Here is a 26,088-nt window from a genome sequence, read left to right on the forward strand (position 1 = left end):
GGCCCGCCCGAAGCCTGCGCTCTGGCTGCGTCTTCTCCCTGCCGCCGGGGCTTCGCGATTCTTACTTGGTACATGGTGCTCCCACCAGACCCCGACATGCCCTCCAGGGTCCTCAGGCCGAGCTTCTCGGAGCTTTTGGTCACCTACCTGCTTCGGGGGAAGGGGCATCATTCACCCTGTTTTTGAAAGTGTTTTGTTTTTTTAATCATTGGTTCCTTTTTCTGCAGAGCCCCCTGCAGGACTAGTGACGCACAGACTCTGCCTTGGGAAGAAAGCCCTGCTTTCCTTCTGGGTTCCCCAGTCAGGAAGGACCGACAGTGTCCTGGTGGAGGGGCAGCCCCGTTCCCAGGGGCCCTCGGTGGCGCCGGTCACGTCTGGCCTGGTCCTCCGGCCTCACTGTCCGGCCTTGGGGGCTGCACCTCAGGGGTGCGCCTCCTCCGGGCTCTGGTCACCCCACCTGCGGCCCAGCGCGCCTGCTACCCCTCCCTGGGGCAGCCCCCTCCTCCTCCATGGTGTCACCATGCCACCCTCCCACAGGGTGCACCTGCAGGGCAGCACCCTCCTCCCAAGGCCTCCCGCCCTGTCTTCTGTGGAGTGGCAGGGGGCCGGCCGGGGGTGCGCACTCAGCCCGGGTCCTGTCCCGCCGGCCTTCCCCCGCCAGCCAGTGGCTCTCCTTGCTGTCTGCTGGTCTCCACCTGCCTTGGCCGCCCACCCGCCAGCCAGTGGCTCTCCTTACTGTCCACTGGTCTCCACCTGCCTCAGCCGCCCACCCGAGCACTGGGGAGCGAGCTGGTGGGTTCAGGGCAACCCTCACTCGTCTCCAGCCACAGTGGCTGAGGGGAGACAGTCCTCTTCACCCAGTGCTAGACTTGGAGGAGCTCGAGGGCAGGTGAGGGCAACGCCAGGTTGCCCAGAGAAGTGAGAAACAGTGCAAGACGGGGCGGCTCCGGGCGCCCGACTCCACGTCCCCCCCCCGTGCCCCTCCCGCACCTTCCAGCCCAGTCTGCCCTGCCCCCCGACAGGGCTTGCCCACCCAGAAACTTGATCCATTTTCCTCAAAGATGGAGGGGGAAAGAAAAAAGTTCTGCTTCTAAAGATGGCCCACCTGGCTCTGCTCTGCGGGCTGTTTCCGTGGCAACCCTCTCCTTCCAAGGAGTTCAGGTAAAAGAGGGTCCCACCGGCCCTGGTCCGGGTGGTGCCTGGGGGCTCCTCAGTCACAGCCGGCCAGTGGAGGCTTTAGGAGACCCCCCAAGTGGTCAGGGAGAGGCGTGTGTGCTAGGCAGGCGGGAGCTCGGAGGGGCCTGTGAGGCCTCTGTGCACCGCTCCTCGGTGCGGTGGCTGAGTGACGGCCCCGCAAGGTGTCCGCGTCCTAATTCCCAGAACCTGCAAACGTGTTACCGTCGTGGCAGAGGGATTGCGGCCACGGGGTTAAGCCGAGGACCTGAGCTGGGGAGGTTATGCGGGACTTCCTTGAGAGGGAGGCAGGAGGGTCAGAGTCAGGAGATTGGAAGATGCCGGTCTGCTGACTCTGAGGATGGAGGAAGGGGCCACGAGCCAAGGAATGGGAGCGGCCTCTACAAGCCAGAAAAAAGGAGGACACGCCCTCCCCAGGAGACTTGGCAGAGCGCGGCCTCGCCACGAGCCCACGCTTAGGGCCTCCGCCCTCCACGGCTGTAGCAAATTAAGTCTGTGTCACTTGAAGCCGCGGGAACTGTTTCCCAGGGCTGCGGTAACAGGTCTCCACAAACCCACGGCTTCACACCACGCAATTTTACCTTCTCACAGCTCTGGAGCCGGAGCGCAGCCTCGCCATGAGCCCATGCTTAGGGTCTCCGCCCTCCACGGCTGTAGCAAATTAAGTCTGTGTCACTTGAAGCTGCGGGAACCTTTTTCCAGGGCTGCGGTAACAGGTCTCCACAAACCCACAGCTTCACACCACGCAATTTTACCTTCTCACAGCTCTGGAGCCCACAAGTCCAAGGTCAAGGCGTCGGCAGGGCTCTTCTCTGGCGGCCCAGGGAGAGAGTGCCGCTGGCGACCCTTGGCTCGTTAGTGGTTCACTCACTCGGTCTCCATCAGCACATGTGTATTCTGCGTCTTTGCTTCTCTTCTGTAAGATCCGTCATAGCAGATCAAGGACCGGCCCTACTCCAGTATTATCTTAACTAATGGCACCTGCAGCAGCCCAAATAAGGTCACGTTCTTTTTAAATTTTCACTTATTTTTGACCGCAGTGGGTCTTCATTGCAGGCTTTCTCTAGCTGGGGTGAGCGGGGCTGCTCTCCAGCTGCAGCTTCTCATCACGGTGGCGTCTCGTGTTGGAAGCACAGGCTCTGGGCGCCCAGGTTTCAGGAGTTGCGGCTCTCGGCTCAGTGGACTGTGGCCGACAGGCTTAGTTGCTCCGTGGCAAGTGGGGTCTGCCCGGACCAGGGATCAAACCCGTGTCCCCTGCATTGGCAGGTGGACTCCTATCGACTGGGCCAGCAGGGAGTCCTGTGGTCACATCCTGAAGATCCAGGAAGGATACGAATTTGGGGGGGACACACTAGCCAACCCAGGGTAGCCCCCAAGGGTTGGAAACTCCTGCACCGGCTGTGGACTGCCATGCTCTGCTGGATGGGAAACTTGTGACTGCTGCCTGGGGAATGCATCAGTAACCCGAATGTCATGCATTTATTCTCTTCTAGCAAAAAAAGGAAGATTCGTCCTTGCATTTAGCGGGTGAAATCCAATGGGTATTTTGGGAGTCGGTGCTTTTCTAGAAACAGTGGTGTCGGGAGAACAGGCTGGAGCCCTTGATTCCACGGGCTGTTGTGGCACGTGGTCCCGCCATCCTGGAGCCGCCGGCATCGTATCCTGACCACCTCCCCAGCCCCACTCCCCAGCTTGTGGGCCAGGCTGGGGGCTCTTCCCGTGCTCCACAGCCAGGAGCTGCTGTCACTTGAGCCAGGGAGGCTCCGGGCACCCCTGGCTGAGGAATGTCGTTCTTAGAAGGTGCCAGCGCGTTGGCCTGGAGTTCCCTGGAGAGGAAGGGCAGACCCGGCCTCCTCATCTGCAGGCCAGCGTCGGCTGTCAGGAGTCGTGGCCTTTGCGGCTGGTGGAGCAGCTCGCTGGGCTCCTGCTTAGTTGCTTTTCTGTCGAGGTGTTTTTTTTTTTAATATTTTTATTTATTTTAAATAACCTTATTTTAGCCGTGTGGGTCTCCGTTGCCACACACAGGCTTCCTCTGGTTGCAGCGAGCGGGGGCCACTCTCCAGTTGCGACGTGCGGTCTTGCGGTGGTTTCTCTTGTTGCGAAGCAGCAAGGCCCAGCAGTTGTGGTTCACGGGCTTAGCTATCCCGCAGCACAGGGAATCTTCCTGGACCAGGGATCAAACCCATGTCCCCTGCATCGGTAGGTGGATTCTTAACCACTGGACCACCAGGGAAGTCCTGTGTGCACATTTGATCTGAACGTCAGAAGCCCCAGGAGCAGCAGCGTGCAGGCAGGCAGCAGGGGTTCAGCACGGAGGTGGCTGGGCCGGGGGGAAGGAGGCAGGAGGCCGGGCAGGCAGAGCTGCTTCCTCCCCTGGCCTCCTCCTCGCCGTCCCCACCAACTCTCCCATCCTTCTCCCCTCACAGACACTCCCTTCAGCCCCCTTGGGCCAAGCCTCTGCTCTCCAACCCTTCATGCTCCGGCCCCCAGGGCAGCCTGGCAGGCCCTCCCCACGGCTGCACTGTGTGAGTCCTGGCCTTCGAGTGGGCTCTGCCGCCCGCCAGGGCTCCCTTGTAGCTGGGAGCATGGCTTCAGCGTGGCCCTGGGATTCGGTGCTGCTGCTCTTGCAGTTACATTTCTGTGGGTTTTGAGTCTATGGATAGTTCAGTGTCTGCCGTGTTGTTGCGATGTGGGTGGTTACTTTGTTCGTCTCACAAGCTCACTGTCCCTGAGTTTTAGTTCCAGTGGAAGTGGGGACACAGAGGACATGTGGGGTCAGAAAAGCCTGAGAACCGCCAAGGCCACCTGCTCAAGAACCGCAGCCTAAGCCACTTTGCACACGAGCATCTTCCTTCCTCAGATGACGTGCCCGCCAGCAGAGCTCCCTTCTAAGTTGGGGGGGTGAAGCAAGCCGCCCTGTTCATGCACGTGAGGGGATCTGCCGGTCCATCTTTCAGAAAGCGCGAGCGGAGTTAATGCCACCCGTCCTTTCTGCCAGCCTGAGCACTGTCACATCGAGCGGCTTCATTTGCATCCACCTGGGGGCCAGGGTCCCCTTCCTCGTTCAGCTCTCCCTGCACTCCGCCACCAGAGCCTCCTTTTCAGCGTGGACCTCTGCTCAAATGCCCACAGTCAGTGTGGCCACAGGATGGAGGCCCAGGCTCCTCAGCGTGCCCTTTCCCCGCTCCAGCTTGCGGCTCTGTGCCCCTTCTCCCAACCCTGCCCTCCTGTGTGTGCTGCTGCCTCTGTGCAGGCCTCCCGGGATGCACCCAAGGTCAGTCGTCCATTCCCTCCCCTCCCCTCCCCTCCCCTCCTCATGCCCTCACCGTCTCTCTGGGAGGCACTGGCTGCCCCTCCCCACAGGGCAGACTGTGCTGCTCAGCAGTTGCTGACCTAGTGCCTTCCCATCCCGCCCCAGACACCCAGCCAGTGCCCCGGGAGCAGAGCAGCAGGTCAGCTGGACCTGACCTGGACCCCAGAGCTGCTTGCTGAGGTGCAATGACCTCCCCCCGACCCCAACCCCTGGCCACCCTGCAGGAAGATGCTCAGAGTCTGGGCAGTCAGTTCTTGCTCGGAGTACAGGGGCTCATGTTCAGGCTGACCACAGCCAGGGTGCCCCCCACGCCCTTGCCGGTGCCCAGCGGCAGCCTCACTGACCGATCAGTGGCCGTTCTGGTTATTAGACATGGTGAACCCGGGAAGCGAGGGGAGGCTGCGTTGTAACTCAGAGCCCCGGCTCTGAAGCTGGCAGGCCTGGAGCCTGCAGAACTTGCGACTGTAGCCCTGGGCGATCTCAGGGCACCTCCTGCCCCCCAGACCTCCTCATCAGGTCATCCGTGTACACTCACCAAGGCAGCGCCTTGCCCAGGGCCGGGCACCCAGGACGGCAAGATACGCCCCAGCCATTTGAGCCTTTCTCAGGCGATCCAGGAGGAGGAACCGCCTCCGTGCAGACCACCTGGGTTCAGATCCACCTCTGCCCCCTAGCTGCAGGGCCCTAAACCCGCGATTCGGTGTCAGGAGGTGCGTTTTCAGGCCTGCAGAGTGGGAACAATCGCTGTCTGCCAGCCACCTGGCAGCTCAGCATTCTTACTGGTTAGGCGAGAGGTCAGGACCTGGCCCGGCACGTGCGGTCTCCAGACGCCGGGTTGCTTCAGGGCTGTGGTGGGGCTGAATGGGTGGGGTGAGCCCTGTCCCTGGCCTGGCTGCCCCCCGCTGCCTCTTTGCTGGGGAGCCCTCCGCGGCTGGCCAGGCACTGCCCCTGGCTCAGGGCGTGCGCAGCGGTGACTCAGCACGGCCACCCCCACGCACCCTGCCTGCCTTGGGAGGAACTCTGTTCCCTCACACTGTGTACTTTTTTCAAAAATGTCTATCTTGGGTTACAGATTTTCATCACCAAAAATATGTATATATATATAAGTTTCTTGCTAATTATTTCTGAAACAAGGCATCTTAGAAACCCTGGGCACTCACAGGCTGGTATCGAAGCGGCTGCAGGGCCCAGGCCAGCCGTCCACCCCGCCCCACTCTCCACAGAGGCCCCCTCGAACACAGGCTGGGCTGGCCGGGCGCCAGGCTCCAAGGTACCCCAGACTCCCAGGATGGGGTGCCGAGGGCACCTGGGGCCCTGTGAGAGGTGAAGGGGTGGCAGGAGGGGAGTGAGCCGGGGACCCCCACAGCCCGGCGTGAGGGTGCCGCTCTGGAGGCAGACAGACTAGCCCGCAGTCGGCGGGTGGGAGGAGTGTGGGGCCAGACTTCACCTCGCCAAGCCCCGTTGTCTGTCTGTCCCCTGGGGACGGTACAGCCCCTGCCTGACAAGGCCGTTGAGAGGACATGGCTAGTGTCTCCGCGCGGAAGAGCCCACAGGTGAGCGTGGCCTTGCTCCTTGGGGGAGCCCTGCAGCAGCAGGGAGGGGCTGTGACTGTGGCCTGGGGCAGGGGTCCCGGGGGGCACTGAAGGTGGGCCGGCGTTGGGCCAGGGACACAGCCGGCAAGCTCTGGGGCACGAGCAGCGCTGTGTCTGCAGGGAGCGGGCGGCTCGGTGCCACCGCAGGCGGGCAGAGAGCGGACAGCAAGGTGAGGTGCGGGGAGTTGGGGGAAGCGGGGTCTGCCGGCCCGGCCTGTGACTCGAGGCCTCTGCGGATCTGGGATGGGAGCTGCCCACCCCTGCCTGCACCCCGCAGAGCTCAGCCAGGCCCTGTCCATTCAAGCTGGTTCCCCTCTCCATCCCACCTGCCAGGGGGCTGGGAGACACCCCACCCTCACCTGCTCGCTCTCCTGGGCAGCTCTACCTGCCCTTCCGTCCCGGCACCACCCCCCCGGGGGCCTCGGTGTGTGGTGTGCGCTGGTCCCTGAGAACCACGCCGCGTCTCCACAGATGACTCTGGGGACGACGAGGACGGGGCTCCCTCCCCAGCCGACAAGGGCGAGCTGCACAGCACCATCAAGAGCCTCTCACTGAAGCTGGATGACCTCAGCACATGCAATGAGCTCGTGGCCAAGCACGGCGTGGCGCTGCAGCGCTCCCTGAACGAGCTGGACGGCCTCCGGATCCCGGCTGAGAGCAGCGAGAAGCTGAAGGCGGTCAACGAGCGGGCCACCCTCTTCCGCATCACGTCCAATGCGATGATCAACGTGAGTGCCCAGGCCCACGGGAGGGTGGGTGGTCCGGGCTGCCCCTCCCTGCTCTCCGCCTCCTCTGCATCACCCCATCCACGCCCCTGGGGCCGGGCCAGGTCACTGGCCCTCACTGTCGGGTGGAGCCCGGAGCTGGTCATGGGGCCCAGCAGGTGCTTCGGGCCTGGGCACGGGAGGCCGTGCTGAGCGGAGCAGTGAGCTCCGTGCCCACAGCAGGGACACGGCTGCCACACTGCCCCACCACAGCTGCTGCTCACCCTCCCCCGTTTTCGAGTGTCCAGCCCAGACATGGCACATCCGGGACCCCTGAGCAGGGGGACTCATGCATGTAGGGGGTGCCTGGCATTGGAGGGGTCCCTCGGCCAGCAGAGCTTCCCAGCTGAGGCCGCCGCGGTCTTGCCCACCTGAGAGTAAGGGGCTGAACGAGTGGACTGAGGGTTCAGCCCTAGGGGTCACCCTCTGCACGGGTCCCGGGAGCCACATGGCAACGTGACCAGGAACCCAGAGGGCCTCTCGGTGGTGGCGGAGGACAAGGCTGAGCCGGGCCACAGGGCCCGCCCTCTCAGCCTGATGAGTGCTCCCTCTGGACACAGGCCTGCTGGCCACAGCCTCCCCTCCAGGTGAGCCCCCCAGGAGGGCATACCCCGGCCAGGATGGTGGCGCTGGGAGCCAGGGCCAGGCGTGGGCAGTGGAGGCGGGTCCAGAGGACGAGGCCCAGAGCAGGTGTCAGGACGGCCACAGCGGCAGCGGGCAGTTCCCGCCTGGGGACTCGGGCCCTGCAGCGAGGGGCCTGGGCGGAGGCCGGGCCGTGCGTCCAGCAGCAGGGGAGCCGAGGGCAGTGGGATGGTGGGGGCTGCAGCCCACTGCAGGCCCGGCCCCTGCACCCCGTCCCTGGACTCCAGGGGCCTGGGTCAGCTCGCGTCTCCTGGTGACAGGCCCGAGGGCAAGAACGCACTCGCAGCTCCCATGGCATGGCCTCCCCGCCTGCCGAGCCTGGAGCCGCATCGTCTCCACGGCCCGTTCTGGGTTTTCCCAGATAATGAGCTGCTCAGCTGACGTCTCTAGCGAAAAGAATTTATCAGGCATCAGAGGCCCGTCTGTTTACAAAGCCGTCAAGACGGCTCGCCACCTGAGTGCGTGATGAGTTGTGTGGCGGGAAGGAAGCTGAAGCCCCGTGGTTGGTCAGGAAGCCCGTGGGCAGCCCTGGCACCAGGAGACACGGCCGCACGGTGGGGTCTGCACTCTGCCCGCCATGAACGTGACCCTGAGGAGGGCCCCACCCCATCTGGCTCCTGTGAGGGGCAGAGAAGTGAGCTGCTGGGAGGCCAGGCTTGAGCAGAGGCCCCATTCCTTACGGGGGCCCTTCCCTTCAGCTGCTCCTCACCCGGCAGGAGTCGGCGTGGCTGACAGACACCGAGTGCCCAAACCCCCATCCTGGCCAGGACTCGGCCTCCACCCTGGTTTTGAGGAGGGGTTGGACCAAAGAGCTGTAACCGAGGCCCGTCCCGCCCAGGACCCCTTACCCTCCCCATGGCCTCACCATTAATACCCACGTGGAGAGCTGCCCGGGGCCACCAAAGCTGGACACAGCCCAGGTCCGTGCAGCCTGCGGGGAAAGTGTTAAGTGCTCGTGATGATTGGGGTGAGACCCCCAAGGGCCACAGAGGCCCCTCCTACTCTGAGGTCAACACAGGGAAGGTGGCCTCTGCCCAGGCCCAAGCCCCATCTCAGATGCCGAGACACTGAGAGACCCTGATGCGCCTCTTACCTTTGGGCGGCAGCTGCACCAGGGTCTTTCCTGGAACGGTGGGGACCCAGGGTGGGCAGGAGCCGCCCTAGTTGTCCCCTAGACCCCCCAGGTCTCACGGGAGGAGGAGGAGGCTGGATCTCCCACTGCTGCAAGCCCCTGCCTTCCACCACCCCCTCGCAGCTCCCTGCCCTGACTGTGGGGAGCCCTCCACAGGAACCTGGGGACCTCTCCCCGACCTCCTGTGCATGGTGAACAGCTGTGGGTTTTCCACCTCACGGGCTCCAGTTGAGCCTGGGTCGTGGCAGGGGAGCAGGAAGCGGGGGCCGGCTGGTCAGGTGGTCACCTCCGTGGGAGGGCCCCGGGGAGGCAGCTGCTGGACCTTCACTTTTCCCTGGGAGCCTGGGGTTGGGCAGCCTTCAAGAGAGAAGCGGGACGAGGCTGCTGAGCCCCCTTCAGATCTGTGGGGACACAGCACTGTTCTCAGCCTTTAGATCCCGAGCTCCCGGCAGGGCAGGGAGGGAGGCATGCTGGACGGTCTCCAAGGCCCTGGGGACCATGGCGACTGAGGCAGGCCTCCCCGTGGCCCTGCTCCCCAACAGTGGCCCCTGTGATGCGTGCTCGAGGGAACGGGAGGCTGGGGGTTCTGCATCAGGGGTACTGCAGTGTTGCCTCTGCTGTGCTGCGTCTTCTAGAATATCCCTCCCCCTCCACACCGATGCTGGGCAGATCCCTGCTCATCTTTCCAAGGCCCCTGGACATCACCACAGCCAGGGGGCACCACTGAGCCAGCCAAGCAGTACTTAGCCTGCCATTTCCATGTCCGATCCCCACCAGACACTGTACCCCTCAAGGCCAAGTGCAGGTCTTACCTGTGGCCCTAACTGTGGCCCAGTGGGGCTGCCCAAGACACCACACTGCGGTCGCACTGGGCCTCACCTCTCAGGAAAGAAGTTCCAAGTAGCCCACATCTCAGTAACCTGCTACAAAGTCATCCGAGCCTCATTTCCTCAGCTGCCACGTCAGTAAGAAAGTGCGGGCTCTGCCCCCAGACCAGGCCCAGAGCAGGGTGCAGAACCACCCCGGTCACCTGGCCTTGCAGAGGCGTGACCCAGCCCGGCTGCGGAGAAATAGGAACAGGGCTTTATGCCGTCAGATCATAAATGCATTCTTCTCACGGGAGGGTCACCCTTAGCCCACCCACAAGCCCAACAGCTACCCCCAGGCCCGTCTCACAGTCCTGGTGCTCAGCCCTGGTGCCAGGGGCTGGGATGGACCACTGGCCCACAGGGAGCCAGACAGAAAGAGAACCAACTTCCCGTGGTCACACTGCCGACGAGGCGTTCTGCACGCCTGGCCCACTCAGCAGCATACGGTAGGGAGGCCGAGGCAGCTGCTGAGGATAAGAGCCCAGGTCTTGAGACTCCAGAGCCCCCTGCTCCAGCCTGTGGTCTCCTGGGGGCAGGAGGGGCGGGAATCCCCCCTCTGCCCACCCTCACCCCACCTATCCCACTCTGCCCGGTCGGCAGGCCCACGCACCTCTGGGACTTTTAACAATTATGTAATTGAAGTACAGTTGATTTAGGATGTTGCACTAATATCTCCTGCCCAGCACAGTGCCTCCGTCATGCACACATTAACGTTCCTTTTGTGTTCTCTTGCACTGTGGCTTACCCAGGGTGCTGACGCGGGAGGACCTTGTTGTTTCACAGGCTTTTCTACCCCAGCATCGTGCCCGTCCTCCTCGCTGAGCTGGGCGCCTGCAGGGATTGGACACAGTCTTCCTCATGCTGCGGGAGCCCTGTAACTTCCAGGCGTGGCACAGAGTCTGGCATGTGGGAGCATCAGTGAACGAGAGAGAAAGACAGCGGGGTTGGGCAGAGGCTTGTGAACGAATGCAGGAGCGACTGAGTGACCCACTCCGTGTCTGGCAGAATTCCCTAGTGAGCGATTTCATGAGACTGATCAAAGGCGGGCCCGTGCTGGCATTGCTGACTGCCATTTAGGAGGAGCCTGACAGTGCTGTGAACGAGTGGGGTTCCTAGGCTGAGCCTCAAAGTGTGTGCAGGGCACCCCCAACCCTGGCCTGGGTGTGGAGGCCGCCAGCCGCCCCAGAGCGCCAGGACACACCCTGCGTGACAGCGGTGGCTCCGTGACAGGGCCTGAGGCGGAGAAGGGCAGAATTAACACGTCACCAGTGCATCGCTGGGTGTTAGTTTCCACGGGCTGAAAGAACGCCCTCCTGTCTTCTTCCCCCGAGCCTGTCTGCGTGGTGAAGCAGATGCCCTGGTTTGGGGCCGGCAGTGATGGCAGGCGCCCAGGACACCCTGGTTCCTTCCTGGTATCGTTTGCTCCCTGCAACGGCCACACGAGGTTGGTGTCCTTACAGCTTCCTCGTCACCATCATTTGGATAATTCAGGTGCTACTGCAAGGCCCAGAGCGAGGGCAGCCCCAGTGTGGAGGTGCCCCCTGGTGGGCTGACAGCCTGGGACCCCCTCCTGGTGCAGCCCCTCCAAGCTGGGCAGGAACAGGGTGAGGGCCGCCTACAAGTGAGCAGAGCTGGGGGTGGGTGTGCCCCCCAAAAGACCAAAGACAGTTGAGGTGCAGGAAGCTGGGGGGCGGGGGCCACCAAGTCCCCTGACGAGGGCCCAGTAGGACGGACCTGCACGCTGGGTCCCTTGTTTGCCAGGGAAGGTAGCGGCCCACAAGGGACACACCCTGCTGCCTGGGGCAGAGCTGGCCACCGGGGGGCTGCGGACCCTGACTGCTGGGACACTGGGCACAACCAGCACAGCTGGACCTGGGGCAGGGTCCCAGCTCCAGCTGGGGGAGCTGAGAACAAGGGCGGGCTGAGCAGATGTGCTGGGCGCTGGGGAGGCGGATGGCGAGGGGAAACCGCCGCAGCAGGACAGGCCTGTGGAAACAGAGGCAGCAGCCCTGTGCACTGGGCCGGGGCCGTGCCTGTGGGGCGCCAGAGGAACAGCGCTGCTCAGCAGGGGCCCTTTCTCGCTGGAGACCCTCTGGGGCTGCTCTGAGCCCCGTCTGGAGAGCGCTGGGGGCCCCTGGCACCCACCCAAGTGGAGCCACCCTCCGGGTCCTTCCAGGGCCTGCGGTCGGGCTCCCGTCCAGCTGACTGCTGCCTAGCTCCCAGCAGCTTACTCACTCGGGGCCTGGGGAGAGGAGTAAAAATAGATTCCGGGACCGTCTAAAATCGGTTGGGGAACTGGCGTCCAGATGGGACCAGCTCCTGCCCACAAGGGTGAACTATTTTGAGTCTGGAAGGAGCTACTTTAAAGTATGGACGGAAGTGAGAAGCCGCCCCCGCAGGGCCACGAGTGAGTGCCCTCCATGTCCAGGGAGGGCTCGCCCGTGTGCATGGCAGCCGGGCTGAGCCAAGCCCACAGGAGCGGGGGGCCTGGCCCCGGGAGCCGCTCGGCCCGGAGGGGCGGCGAGGCTGGTGGGCGTGCAGTGTGGCTACATCTGGTCCTGAGCCACAGGCCCCTGGAGAGCTCGGCACCACCATGGCTTCTCAGTCTCAGAGCCCGGATGGCTGTGCTGCTCCCCTGGGGGCCCCCGTGACCTGGGCAGTCCCTTCCCGCCGTTGGGAGGCGAGCGCGGAGGCCAGCCTGCCGCTCCTGGGTGGGAGGGGAAGGCAGCTCCCCAGACCTGGCGTGAGCTGCTGGCCATGTAGAGGGACTCACGGAACCTTTGACTCAGCAGAATTTCCTCCTATTCGCCGCCTTTAGTACCACAGAGCAGTGGGGGCCAGTCCACACGATGCGGGCCGCGGGAGGGTCGACGTGGCAAGGTGGCTGGCCACCTGCCAACCTGGGAGCCCAAGGCTGAGAGCCAGCCGCGGGGCCATGCGCCCGGGCGGGGCCTGGCTGCTGCAGGGGAGGCGTGGCCCTTCCCCCATCCTCCCTGCGAGCCGGGCGAGCGGAACCTGCTGGGTGTCAAGGGCTGGAGACCGTCCGAACTGGCCCTGTGGCACAGGGCACCTGCCCCACCCGGTCCTGGGCGTCGGCCCTTGAGCTCACCTCCCCTGGGGCTCCAAGGGCCACCCAGTCAACACTCACAGACTCCCCGGCGCCCTCATGGCCCAGCTGGGGCAGCTGTGGCCAGACAGGAGACCGAAGGGAAACCAAGCAGCTGCTGGGAAGGCCAGACCCAAGCAGGGGTCCCAGCTCTGCAGACCCTCCCAGACCTTGGGAGGCTCCCTGGGCCACATGGAGAGGGGTGCAGAGGCCCGGCGCCCTGCTTGCCCGCCCCGGTGTGGGGAGCAGGGAGGCTGTGGCTGCGATGAGGATTAGGATTAGGGGGGACAAAAGCCGTTAGTGCGCGTCCTCCTTCCTCTGGGTGTGGCTGGGCTGGGGGCGCAGCCCAGACCTTTGGCATCTGCCCCATGAGACACCTGCTGGTATGACCAGCAGCCGTTTCCCTTGGGCCCCAATGGGCTCCCCAGGTAGGCAGCCCTCAGCCACCTTCACAGGCCTGCCCCTGGGTGGGCGGCAAGGTGATGCCGTGAAGGGCCCTGGTGTGGGCCCAGGGCAGTGTGGGGGGCTCTGCGGCGGCCTGGGGCGCTGCCCCCGGACCGGGCCGGGCCCCAGGCCCCCGGCGGGGGGGCGGGATGAGATGTGACTGTGCTCACGGCCAGGGTCAGCCAGGCCCTCCCAGGGCCGCCGGGAGCCACCCCCAGCTGCCTGCCCATCACCGGGCCCCAGGCCTAATCCAGCTTAGCGAGCGCAGCTCAGCATTCTGGGCAGCGGGGCCGGACCAGCCCCTGCTCCCTCTACGCCAGCCAGGATGGGGCCCGGGGAAGGGCAGCAGCCTCAGGGGAAACCGCTGCCTCTGGGGACGGACGCCAGGTAGGCAGCTCGGGGCGGCAAAGGCGCGGGCTCCTGTCACCTGTAGACGCCGCCCACCCCTGACCCCTGGCGTCGGTCCAGGCGGCCCTGGACTCCCTGCGCCTCTGTGGCTCCACGTCAGCCTGTCCTTCAGAGGCGGTGAGGCGGGGTGCGCCGGGGTTTTGGCGGGCAGCCCTGGCTGTGTCAGCAACAGCCTCCACTTCAGGGTCCAGGTGGGCAGCGTCCCAAGGAGCCCGGGTCCACTGCAGGGAGGCCCTGGGGGCCACACCAGCCCAAGGGGCACCCGTACAGGCGTAAGGGTCCAGCTCGACAAGGGGGACTCGGACCCTGGTCCTACGAGCACAACCTGTGGTCTTGAGCAGGTCCCTTGGCCTCCCTGAGCCACAGGTCATCCTCACCACCCTTGCAGTGGTTCCTTGGTGCTTGTGAGGATGCCAACAGCCCTTACCCCAGCCTGTGGGGCGTCAGAGGGTGGTGGGGCTGGAGAGAGGGAGGAAGACACAGGGGCCACGTGGGAGGGGGGTTGGGGAAGGACGGGGCCCGCAGATGAGTGTGGAGGAGGTCTAGGACTAAGTCTGAGAGAAGCTGGGCAAGAAAACAGTCGTCTAGAGTATTTAGAGCCTCATGGACATCAAGAGGAGGAGGAAGGGAGCCTAATTCGTCTTCATACCGCAATCATCTTTCCCTCCTTGGCTCTTCTGGGTCTTAGCTGCAGCATGCAGGTTCTTTAGTTGCAGCATGCAGGAGCCGTTTCCCTGACCAGAGATCAAACTTGGGGCCCCCTGCATTGGGGGAGTGAAATTTTAGCCACTGGGCCACCAGAGAAGCCCCTTTTCTAAACTGATTTACATCGTTAACCTGAGGTGTATAGCAACACGGCTCGCTCATTCATTCATTCTCCGATCCTGTTCCACGTTGTCACAAGACACGGAGTAGAGTTCCCTGTGCTGGGCAGTGGTCCTTATTATCCGCCCCTCCTCGCTTTTGCTGGTAAGGAGCGCAGGCCATGTGGAGTTCTCCGAGTCTGTGTGAATTATGTAGGCTGTTTCATACTGTTGTTTGTGGCTCTTTCACAAGTATTGTTTTAAATGCTGTGAGTTATATAAAAGCGAAGCATCCACCCATGTTAAAACTCGAGGGGTGGCTGCAGGATCTCTGCTGGGTTGGTGGGGAGTGACGGCTGCAGGCGCCACGGAGCAGTCCTAGGCAGAGGCCGTTGTGGAGCTGCCAGGCCAGTCCGCTGGGGCAGGCAATGTGCCACCGGGCAGGGCACCCACAGACCCCAAGAACCAGAAAACTGTGAACACCCGTCACGTATGTGTCACGTAACAGGGCTCCACGCGCGGCTCAGCCCTGACCCCTTCACGCCCTACCCAAGATGGGCTGCCCAGGGGCCCAGCATCCTGTCCTGCTTGCCCCTTCTTGACCTAGGCAGCCCCTGCTCCCTGGGCCTCAGTTTTGGGGGCTTAGGAGCTCCCAGCAAGGGTCTTCCCTGAAGCAGTGGGCCCAAGGAGACAAGGGCACACCCCACCCGCCAATGCTAGGCCTCCGGGGTGTTTCTGACACCACCACACACCCAGCTCAGTGGCCCGAGAGCCGCCCAGACCAGCAGCAGAGTGGACCTGCACCCCCGCAGTTAGGGCTCCCTCCTCGGGTGGCAAACAGGTGGCCGGAGTTAACCTGATGCGGCACTGGGGCCGCGCTTGGGGTCAGCAGGGGCGGGGTGGCGCGCGCTCAGGTCACCGAAGGCTGGCAGCTCCCCGGGGTGGGCTGAGCTCTGGGTTAAGGACCTGGGGTGCTGGGGCTCCTGTAAGCGTGGGGGACGTTTCTGAGGGGTGCTCGGCCCCCCCACCCCTCTGCTGCCTCTTAACCTGCCAGGGCAGACCCAGGAGAGAGGTGCCTGCCGGTCTGGCCCCTGCGGGGGTGGTCAGCGCTGCTGTCAGGGCCCCTACCCTGAGGTTTACTGTAGGAGGGGCAGGGCAGGGGCGAAGCTGGGGGACCCAGGGTGGGAGGCTTGGCTCCAGGTCACAAACTCGGGAGCAGGAGGGCTGGGCCTGGAGCGGGCCCCCGGGTCATGCGGTAGTGCGTGGCTGCAGCTCCAGTCCAGGGGGTGAGCCTTACAGAGCCCACTGAGCCCCAGGCCTGCAAGAGCCGGGCTGCAGCCTTTCACCTCCAGAGCCTGCTGAGCACATAAGCAGCTTTCTTCCCTTCCCCACGAGTCTCTCCCTCCCCCAGCCCGTGTCGGGACACCTGTCACAAATCCCGGCCCCGCTGGAGAAGCGAGTTACAGTGGCTTCGGTGTGGCCAGGCAGGGATCAGACCTGCCACGGAGGGCAGGGGCCCCTGAGCACACCCACTCCCCAGAGCCTTGCAGGGGAGCTGCTGGGGACTGAGCCTGTTTCCTCTTTTGTCAGACAGGGACAGTCCCTCTCCTTCCACCTTGAGGACTCTGCTGGGCGAGCGGGGACAGGGGCTCACGAGTGTGGGGTCTGCGGGGCATTCCTGTTGGGGTTCCCGGACAGGACGTGCACTCGCAGAAGCTGAGTGGCCCGTGCAGGAACCGGGCATTCCCACTCTGATCTCTCACCCTTTGCTGGTTTCCTTGAGGGGAGCCCTAACCACTGTGGGTGGTGGGGGTGGTGGTGAGAGGAGATGGGGTAACGGAGGGAAGGTGCCTGTGAAAGGCTTGTTAAGGGGCAGTGGGCGGGGCCAGCTGAGCAGCCGGCCCTCTGGAACCCCAGGCCAGGGCCTGTTCTACGGGCCAGGCTGCCTCCGCTGGGGGCACGGCTCCTGGTGGGGCGGGAGAGCCGGCTGAGCCCGGGCAAGGTGCAGGTGTGTGCTCGGGGCTGACCTTCACGAAGAGGGTGTCCGTCAAGTGCTCCCTGGCCCTGAGCTGCGCGTTGCCCCCTGGCTCCTCCCAGCAGCCCTTCAGGTCGTGCTGCGTGGCCCCTGTGCCTTTCTCCCTGCAGGACTCAGCTCTAACCCGCGGGGAGGGGCCAAGTGCCATGTTCATGGAGCGCAGTGGCTGGGGAGGGTGGCGGCCTGGGACCACCAATGCCACTTGGGCTGGGAGCCAGTGTCCCTTCTGACCACGTTAGAGGGGTCCAGAAAGGGCAAGTCCAGAGGTGTCCGGCTTGGAACTCTTTGCCCTCCAGGGACAAGAGAGGCCCGGACCCTCCTCTCCACTGTGGTGATGGGGGCAGAATGACCATCCCCTGCTTCCTCAGCGGGTGCCAGAACCACCTGTGGACCCAGCAGGCTGAACAGAATCTGGATGTCATAGGGGGCCACAAGTCTGAACGGAACTTGTGGTAACTGACTGTGTGCTAACTCGGTACAAAATTCTGAGTCCCAGTTCCTCTGCTGGAACTGGGGGCTTCCGCGGTGGCTCAGACGGTAAAGCCTCTGCCTGTGTACGGGAGACCCGGGTTCCATCCCTGGGTGGGGAAGATCCCCTGGAGAAGGAAATGGCAACCCACTCCATTACTCTTGCCTGGAGAATCCCATGGATGGAGGAGCCTGGCAGGCTACAGTCCATGGGGTTGCAGACAGTTGGACCCAACTGAGCGACTTCACTTCTCCTTTGCCGAACAAGACACTTTAGCTCCGGGCCAGGCAGTGCAGCAGAAAGCAGGTGGCTTTCCTTCCCTCTCACCTAAGTCAGTGTCTGGCCTGGGCTGCCAGGAGTGTGCTGGTTCCAGCTGGGACCCGCATACAGAGAAGCTGTGGCAGCTGAGAGCTGGGGCCTCGCCCTGAGAAACACCCAGAGCGTTGGCTGCTGCTGGCCGCACCAGCTTGCTGCTCTCGAAGGGTGTCTCAAGTGTGGGCTGCCAACCAGGGTGGACGCCAGGCTGGCTCCGAGAAATCTGGGGTCTCCTGACCCCATGACAGGCGCAGGGGGCAGTGCGGCTGTTTCTGAGCCCTCTGGGGATGGCCCCCCGGGGCCTCCCTCTCTGCTCACGGCCCCCCCCCCGCCCCACCGCCCTGCCAGGCCTGCAGGGACTTCCTGGAACTAGCGGAGGCGCACAGCCGGAAATGGCAGCGAGCCCTGCACTATGAGCAGGAGCAGCGTGTCCACCTAGAGGAGACTATCGAGCAGCTGGCCAAGCAGCACAACAGCCTCGAGCGCGCCTTCCGCAGCGCCCCTGGCCGGGCCGCCAGCCCCAGCAAGAGCTTCAGCGAGGGTGAGTGGGCGCCCAGCCACCTGCCCTGCTCCCTTGGCGTCCCCTCTGCCAGCTGGCTCGGCTTCCGTGGCCCCCCGGGCACGCACCGCTCCTGCCCACACCTGGTGCCCGCCCATGCCCCTGCACTCCCACGACGGGCACAGGCTCCAAAGATGAACCCGTGGCCGGGCCTCCTGGGTGCCAGGTGGCTGCCTACCTAACCTGGGGCTCGGAGGTCACAGGTGCCCCGGGAAAGGGAAGCTGGGCCTCTGGCCAGCATTTTGGGAGATGGGGGAAGCTTCCAGAAGGAGGGAGGCTCCCTGGGCAGGAGGCTGAGAGGGAAGCGCATTCCGGGGAAGGGAGCAGGGCGGCTCTGCATTCCCCAGGGCCAGGGGGCGGGAGGCTGCGGCTGCCGGCTGAGGCAGCGCGGTGTGTGTCTCTAGGAAGCCTCTTCACCAGCAAAGCTGAGGACAGTGAGGACGATGACACCGAGTACTTCGACGCCATGGAAGACGCCGCGTCCTTCATCACCGTGACCACCGAGCCCAGCGCGGACGGGTGGGCCCCGGACAGCCGCTCCCGGGCTGGCCTCCGCCGCGCGCCTCCGGCTCTCTGCACTGGGGGTTTCTTCTCAGTCTTGCTCCAGATGCTGGTTTTGCTTATATTAGGTTCTGCTCTTCCTTAAATCAGAAATACCCAGGTGGCGTTTGTACGGGGATTTTAAACGGCAGACAGGGCGCGGCCCTGCCGCAGAGCCGCACAGGGTCGGGGTGCTCTGTGGCAGCATTCCAGAGCCGGAGACAGGAAGCCTCTCATTCTCCACCTCAAAGCTTTTGCTTCATTTCTCGTAAAAGCCAGCTCTTTCAGAAAGGATCTGTCTAAACACGTTAGTAGCAACCGGGACAGCTGACAGCCATGCTGCGAGTCTCGGGGCCTCAGGACACAGCCAGGCGTGTGGCGAGCTGGCAGGACGTGGGTGGAGGAGCAGAGGGAGGCGGGGCTGTGGGCAGGGAGCGCGTGGGGCAGGAGCGCGGGCTTCATGGGCTTAGGGCACGGGCTTCGCCAGGGCCGCTCACTCTCGCCAGGGCGCCTCAGGTCCTGACACCCAGGGGGTGCTGCGCTGGTTGGCATGGGGGCCCCAACCTTGACCTGGGGAGGAGCTGCCTCTGCACAGAACCGCGGCCCCCTGCCCACCACCGGCTCCCTGCCGGTCCCCGTGTGCGTCTGGCTTCCCGGTAGCCCCAGACCCACGTCTGTGACACTGCCCCACCCCAGGCGGCCGTCCCTGGCCCCTCGAAACCCAGCCAGGCAGGAGGGGGCCCATGAGAACCTGTGGCCGCTCCTCCTTTGCCTTCGTGGACCAGCGCGTCTCACCACCTCCCTGTCCTGGCTTCTTCTGGGGAGAGGCCTGGTTTGGAGTCCTCTTACCCCTCAGAGACTTTATGGTTGGCTCAGCAGAGTATTTCCAACTCAGAGTCATCTTCCTTTCCCAATAATATTTGAAACAAAGTTTTTAAAATTATGGCTGCCCAGGGGGCTGGATAGAAGTGGGTCAGGCCCCCAGGAGGCCTTGGGATTTGTAAACAACTGGGCTTCTTTGTGTTTCCCACAGGAAAACTGAGGCAGGGACTACGGGCTCCGTGGAATGGACCACAGACAGCGTGAGTGAGGGGACCCTGGCGGGGGAAGCAGGGAGGCCGGCACTTTGACCTCAGGCCCCTCGGGGGGCCTTCATCTCAGCCCAGGCAGAGCCTGCCCCTCCCCCCAGCAATGTGCCAGCCGGCACTGGCCTCTGACGGGTGAACTCCACTTCTCTGGCAGGTGCTGGATGGCACCTCGCTTGTGCCCCAGGGGCCCCCCAAAGTCAAGAGGCGTGTCCGCATCCCTGACAAGCCCAACTACAGCCTTAATCTCTGGAGCATCATGAAGAACTGCATCGGCCGGGAGCTCTCCAAGATCCCCATGCCGGTAGGGGCCCTGAGGGGCTGTGCTCATGCCCAGAGGGGCGCAGCAGCCCATGGGAAGTGCACGCAGCCCTGGTGTCATTTTAATGGCACACTCGAGCATGTATCGCATTACTGAGTCGTGTCCTTCGGTGCTGCTGACGTTCCCCCAGGGCGGAGGTCTCGGACTCGGGGAAGGAGCCAGGGAGGGGCTCTGCTGATCAGAAGAGGGGCTCATGGACCGCCGCCTGCCCCAGCAGGGCTGGGCTGGGTGTGGGCCGAGTGGGCCTGCCCTCTCTGAGCCAGGCTGCCCTGGGGCCCCACCCCAGCGAGGTCACCGCGGGCTGCCGACCACAGCGGCCTCCCCACAGAGGGGAGCCGGGGCTCCAGGTCGGACTTGGTTTCGCCCTGTGACCCAGGGCAGAGAGCTGTGTGACGGCTCAGAACACAAGGTGGACCGACGTCGTCCACTCGCTTGCTCGCCCCCTGACTCCTAGGCGTCACTGCCGCGGCGCCTGCATCCTGGGAGGGGAGACTAAAGGTAAACCTCACAGCTCTGCCAGGGCCGCAGGTCGGACCGTGGAGACGACCCGGAGAAAACAGAGGCGGGCGAGGGCAGGCAGGGCGGCAGAGGAGGAGCCTCCTGGTGACGGTGGTCTGAGCGGTGACGTCCCTGGACAGGAGCAGAGCAAGGCTGCGGTGATGGCCCCAGGTCCGTGCAGACCCCGGACCGACCCCCCACCCGCCCACAGGTGAACTTCAATGAGCCGCTGTCCATGCTCCAGCGGCTGACGGAGGACCTGGAGTACCACCGCCTGCTGGATGCGGCGGCGCGCTGCAGCAGCGCGGTGGAGCAGATGTGCCTGGTGGCCGCCTTCTCCGTGTCTTCCTACTCCACCACTGTGCACCGCATCGCCAAGCCCTTCAACCCTATGCTGGGCGAGACCTTCGAGCTGGACCGTCTCGATGACATGGGCCTGCGCTCCCTCTGCGAGCAGGTGAGGCCCATGCCCACTCCAGCCGGGCCAGAGGTCAGGGTCAGACAGACGGGACACGGACTGACCCCGGGGGCCATCAGGCCAGGGTCCGGTCAGGCGGCTGGGTCTCCCATGGGGTACAGGCTCCCCTGGGGGGGGCCACGTGGGAGGAGTGCTGGGGGAAGGAGGCCCCTTGCGGCCAGGAGCAGTGGGGCAGAGGCGTCTGCAGGGGGCTGTCAGGGAGCCAGGGGGCTGTCAGGGAGCCAGGGGGCTAGAGCTGCTGGGGTCTCCACTGAGCTGAAGGCCTGCACCCCGTGGGCTGCGGTCAGCGATGGCGGAGGCTGGGGGTGACGATCCCCAGGCCCCACCCTGGCATCCTTGTCTGCAGAAGGGCAGTTCCAGCGACGCAGCACTGCATGCTGGGGGGCAAGGCAGCCAGGACAGACCGGGTCGGGCTGCCGCTGAACTTCTGCCCTGAGTCAGCCGCTGCTGCGGGCCCAGGGATGAGTCAGGACGCTGCCAGTCTGCAGCCCAGTGGCTGGTTTCAAGGGCATGTTCGGCCTGCCGTGTGGGGCTGTGGGAAGCCGGACCAGGGGAGGTCGGAGGTCGAGCAGAGGCACCTTCAGGAGGGGTGGCTGTAAGGAGCAGGGCTGGGGAAGGTGGCGGCGATGACCAGGGTTCCTGAGCGGAACAGAGCTGAGCCATGCCCACCATGGACCAGGAGGTGCTTGCGCTGAGGGGTCTCATGGGCCGGGACGGGGATAGATACTGTGTGAATGGATGGTTCTGGCTCTTATAGGAAGAGGGGTGGTCTGGGAGCAGCTTAGCTGACAGAGTGGAGGAGAGACAGCTGCTGAGGCCAGAGAGAAGGGGGCGGGCAGCAGGAGGCTTCTGGCTTTTTTCTGTGTGGAGGAGTCACTGGAGGTAGAGGAGGCCGTTTTATGGGGAGCCCCCCCACTGCCATAGGGAGAGTGCAGCGTGTAAGGGTGGAGCAGGGCGGCTGGAGGCAGGGCGGACTCTGGATGCTGTTTTGAAAAACAGCCAGGATTTGCTAAGGATTAGAGGAGGAGCGTGAGAAGAGGAGCCAGGCATTTGGTGTGAGCGCTGGACGGACGCGGTCATCTGTCCGAGGCGGTGGCCGAGCAGAGCTCCAGGGCTCATGGTCACATCCTGAGTTTGTGGGGGTGGGCTCCAGTGGGGACCCTGGCGGCTCACTCGTCACCCAGGAGCGGCTGGCAGGTCTGGGCTGTGGAAGGCAGTGGGGGTGCAACTGTGGGGAGTGTCAGGAGCCTCTGGGGGAGGGCTGAGCCCACAGCTGCCACTCCAGGTGGCCTCAAGACAGGAGGGCCTTCACCCCAGCTCTGTGACTGGGAGCCACAGAGACGAGAAGGACCAGGTGCAGGAACGCTGATGCGGTGGATGCGGTGTCCTCACAGAGACACAGTCAGGGTGCCCGGTGCGTGGCAGGCCAAGCAGGCGGCGCTGCCATCGGGCTGGGGCAGGAGCGGGCTGGCCAGGGGACTCCTGGTCTGGGCCGCCTCGGTGCAGCACAGCGCAGCAGATGAGGCCTCTGCAGACATGCGCAGCGCGACCAGAGAGTGGCCCGAAGGCCCCCCAGAGCCCACCACGCTCACTTGTTCACCCCGTTGCCACCCCGCCCCTCAGCCCAAGCCAGGTGTGGAGACCCCTGGGCCCCTGGCTCAGGCCTGCGGTGGTGAGGCGCCTGGCCTGCCTCCCCTAACCAGGCTGCTCCCACTGCCACGCCCTTGCCGTGTGGTTCTTCTTTCTGGGGGGTCAAGGGCCCCCCGTGCATCTGTCCCCAGCTGGTTGGGGAGGGGCCTGGGCCATGTCCACAGACACTCGCGACCCGTGGGCCTGGTCTCAGGTGAGCCACCACCCACCGTCCGCCGCGCACTACGTGTTCTCCAAGCATGGCTGGAGCCTCTGGCAGGAGATCACCATCGCCAGCAAGTTCCGGGGGAAATACCTCTCCATCATGCCGCTAGGTGAGCAGGGGCAGAAAGACGCGCTGGGCCTCCTGGATTCCCCCTGGCCTGCGCCCTGTCCCCAGTCTCTACAAACGCTTCTTCTGGTCCTCAGGACCCCAGGATCATGGGTGGTGGGGCAGGTTGGCTGGGACCCAGCTTGGCAGGCTATGACCTCTGACCCTGTGTCTGGCTTCCAGGTGCTATCCACTTAGAGTTCCAGGCCAGTGGCAATCACTACGTGTGGAGGAAAAGCACCTCGACTGTACATAACATCATCGTGGGCAAGCTCTGGATTGACCAGGTCAGGGGGTGCCCCAGGGAGGGCCACTGGCCCGGGCAGGCAGCAGCCACTGAGCACCCCTCCCTATCCAGACAGGGGACATTGAGATTGTGAACCATAAGACAAAGGACCGGTGCCAGCTGAAGTTCCTGCCCTACAGCTATTTCTCCAAAGAAGTGGCCCGGAAGGTGAGCACGGCCGCCTCTCCGAGTCTTGGGGGACCCTGGGGCGGGGCACGTGCCCACACCAGCCCTGCCAATGCCCACAGGTGACAGGAGTGGTGAGTGACAGCCAGGGCAAGGCCCACTATGTGCTGTCAGGCTCCTGGGACGAGCAGATGGAGTGCGCCAAGATTGTGCAAAGCAGCCCCAGCAGCCCCAGCTCAGACGGGAAGCAGAAAACGGTCTACCAGACGCTGCCGGCCAAGCTGCTGTGGAAGAAGCACCCGCTGCCGTGAGTGGGGCCGTGGGGCCAGGCGTGGGGGCACAGGGGCAAGCGGGCCGCAGGGCCAGGCGCGGGCGGCAGGGTGGGGCACAGGGGCGAGTGGAGGCGACTGCCCAGCCATGTGGGAAGCGTGCTCTGTCCCCGTGGAAGGGGCAGACGCCCAGCTGGAATCCCGCGTGGCACAGTGTGCCGGGCAGTACCCAGTCCTTCACAGAGACTCGGGCAGGCCCCACGGGCCACAGCAGGAACACAGACACGACAGGAAGCACAGCAAACAGGAGGCTGTAAACAGTGGCGCAGCTGACCAAAGGAAAGGAAGCAAATTCTACAAAACAAAAATAAAGTGACTGAACTTGAGAACTCCACAGAAAGGGTTAATAGAGCGAACCCACTGACTGGCTACAGGTCAGAAGAAATAACCAAAATCTTCAGATAAAGAGACAAACCCTGAAAAAGACAAGAAGCTAGAGTGAGAAGGCTGGGCACCTGGGGACCCAGCGTGGATGCCTGCCGAATGCAGTGGGGATGGGCAGTGCAGGGTCCCTGGGGAGGTTTGGGGAGGATGGGGAGTTTGAGAGCAGGGTCCAGCAGGCAGGTCAGAGTCCAGAAGAGAGAGCAGCAAAGAATTTCCCACATCTAAATCTATACAATGAAATGGTAAAACTAGCTCAGAGAAAATATTAAGTAGCTAGATTTCTGAAAGACTTTACTTTCCAAGGAACAGCAGACAGACATCTCCTCATTGGCAATGTCACACAAGCTTGAAAAAAGTAAAATGAAATCTTCCATGTGCAGAAAGACTCCCTGCCATCTTAGAATTAGTTGCACACCTGGCAAGAACATCTTTACAGACTGAAGCTGAAACAGGCATTTTCAAACGACTCCTTCTGCCACCAGCAGACCTGCACTAAAGGACAGAGCTCCCAGATGGAAAAACCAAGATGTGTGAAGTGAGGAGCCAAACCTACGTGAACAGTGAAGAAATAAGAACCTCTTATGAAGTTCAAAATCTAAACAGTAAATACAACTGCACTCCTCAGTCCATGAAATTCTCCAGCGCAGAACACTGGAGCGGATAGCTGGTTCCCTTCTCCAGGGGATCTTCCCAACCTAGGGATCAAACCCAGGTCTCCCGCATTGCAGGTGAATTCTTTACCCTCTAAGCCACCAGGGAAGCCCAGAAAAGGATTAACTAGAAGGAAAATTTTCAAAGGCCTTTCTGCTACCCGAGAGGAGGTCCAAGAGGCACAGTGACTTCTGACTATGTCAACTAGACATGCTGCACTTTCTAGGTTAGCCATGAAATCAATGCCTACCTGGAGTCCCGGAAGGAAAGGAAAAGAAAGAAAAATGGAAAGGAGCGAGAAATAGTTAAAAGAAATAATGGAGATAAATTTCCCCGTATAAAAATGAAGACATGAAAGACCTTGGGTTTAAAGGGCCCATTAGAGTCCCAGAAACAAAAAATAAAGAAAAACTTCTGCCTAGTTCATACTATACTTAAAACTAAGAATACCAAGGAGAAAATTCTAATAGCTTCCCAACAGAGAAGATTTCAGTAGAGAATGAAAAATCAAATTGACATCAGATTTTTTTAACACCCAATGTTGGAGTAATATTTTCAAAGTAATGAAGGGAATGAAATTAGAAGGTAAAAGTTTCTGTCCAGTCGAGCAACCATTCAAATATGAGGCTGTGATTTAAAAAAAAAAAAAAAAAATCTCAGGTGAACAGCCCCAAAAGGTCTGGCACACAAAAACCCACAAAGGAAACAGTACTGGATATAACTTTAAAAGGAAGGGAAAGATCCAGAAGGTGCTACAGTACAGTTCATGAAATAAAAGATTGTGTGAATTTTTTTAAAGTAATTACTAAGACCAAAGAAAAGAGCAAATATTCCCACAATAATTCAGAATTAAAGAGTGTAGATGATGTGAACACAATGGGGTTTGGAGAGACAAAGGACACCAAGGAATGTGAAGGCGGAGACCGATAGAAGATTTTTAAATCACTTATTTTTTTTAAAAAGGCAAATAAAAATAGTTAACACAGAAAGCATAATATATAGATGAAACACTAGTTGCAAAGCAAAATATTGACTCAATTTTTAAAAATCCAGATGCATGCACCTTCTAAGAAATATCCAAAGTATAAAGATGGGCAAAGATTGAAAGTAAAAGATAAATATATCATGAAAACACTAACCAAAAAAACTATGAGTCAGGTAAAAACAGGCAGAAGCATTATCAGGAATGGAAGAGTTGCTACATGATAAAAGTTGGGTGCTTTGGGAAGATATAAACAGTACGCATGACACCAACATTATGCCTCAAAAATACGCGAAACGCATGCTGACCGTGAAGGGAGAAGTGGGTAACCCCCCAATGGAAGACAGGTTTCAGTGCGCTCCTCTCTCTCGCTTAGAGTTAAATGGGGAAACACAGCCCAACAAAACGGAGAGCAAAAAGCCACAGGATATACATATAGTTATGGCTGCCACAGACATCACGCTTCTTTTCGAACATACACGGGGCGTATGTGGAACTCAACTGCGCACTGAACCCAAAGGAGAGCCTCAGCACAGGGGGAGGCGCGCGGGGCAGTCCATGCGAGGCGGCCTGAAGTTTCACGCGACGCGGCAGAGGGCGGCGCGCAGACCAGCCTACGGGAGGCGGCCTGAAGCTACACGCGAGGCGGCCTGAAGTTACACGCGAGGCGGACTGAAGTTACACGCGAGGCGGACTGAAGTTACACGCGAGGCGGCCTGAAGTTACACGCGAGGCGGCCTGAAGCTACACGCGACGCGGACTGAAGCTACACGCGACGCGGACTGAAGTTACACGCGAGGCG

The 26,088-nt window shown here is 62.3% G+C and overlaps 1 protein-coding gene across 2 annotated transcripts in view; it reads left to right on the forward strand.

Annotated features, from left to right (window-relative positions):
* OSBP2 (oxysterol binding protein 2) overlaps window positions 1–26,088 on the forward strand; it is a 120,394-nt gene that overhangs the window by 88,711 nt on the left and 5,595 nt on the right. For both annotated transcript variants that reach the window (XM_040251114.1, XM_040251115.1), the window contains 10 exons: window positions 6,571–6,827; window positions 17,435–17,627; window positions 18,050–18,164; window positions 19,219–19,267; window positions 19,428–19,574; window positions 20,302–20,547; window positions 22,412–22,532; window positions 22,712–22,815; window positions 22,887–22,982; window positions 23,063–23,247. In XM_040251114.1, the coding sequence (XP_040107048.1) occupies window positions 6,571–6,827; window positions 17,435–17,627; window positions 18,050–18,164; window positions 19,219–19,267; window positions 19,428–19,574; window positions 20,302–20,547; window positions 22,412–22,532; window positions 22,712–22,815; window positions 22,887–22,982; window positions 23,063–23,247 (1,513 nt within the window). The remainder of the gene's footprint in view (window positions 1–6,570; window positions 6,828–17,434; window positions 17,628–18,049; window positions 18,165–19,218; window positions 19,268–19,427; window positions 19,575–20,301; window positions 20,548–22,411; window positions 22,533–22,711; window positions 22,816–22,886; window positions 22,983–23,062; window positions 23,248–26,088) is intronic.

The sequence above is a fragment of the Oryx dammah genome, unplaced genomic scaffold, assembly GCF_014754425.2.
Source record: "Oryx dammah isolate SB20612 unplaced genomic scaffold, SCBI_Odam_1.1 HiC_scaffold_12, whole genome shotgun sequence".
Classification (NCBI taxonomy): domain Eukaryota; kingdom Metazoa; phylum Chordata; class Mammalia; order Artiodactyla; family Bovidae; genus Oryx; species Oryx dammah.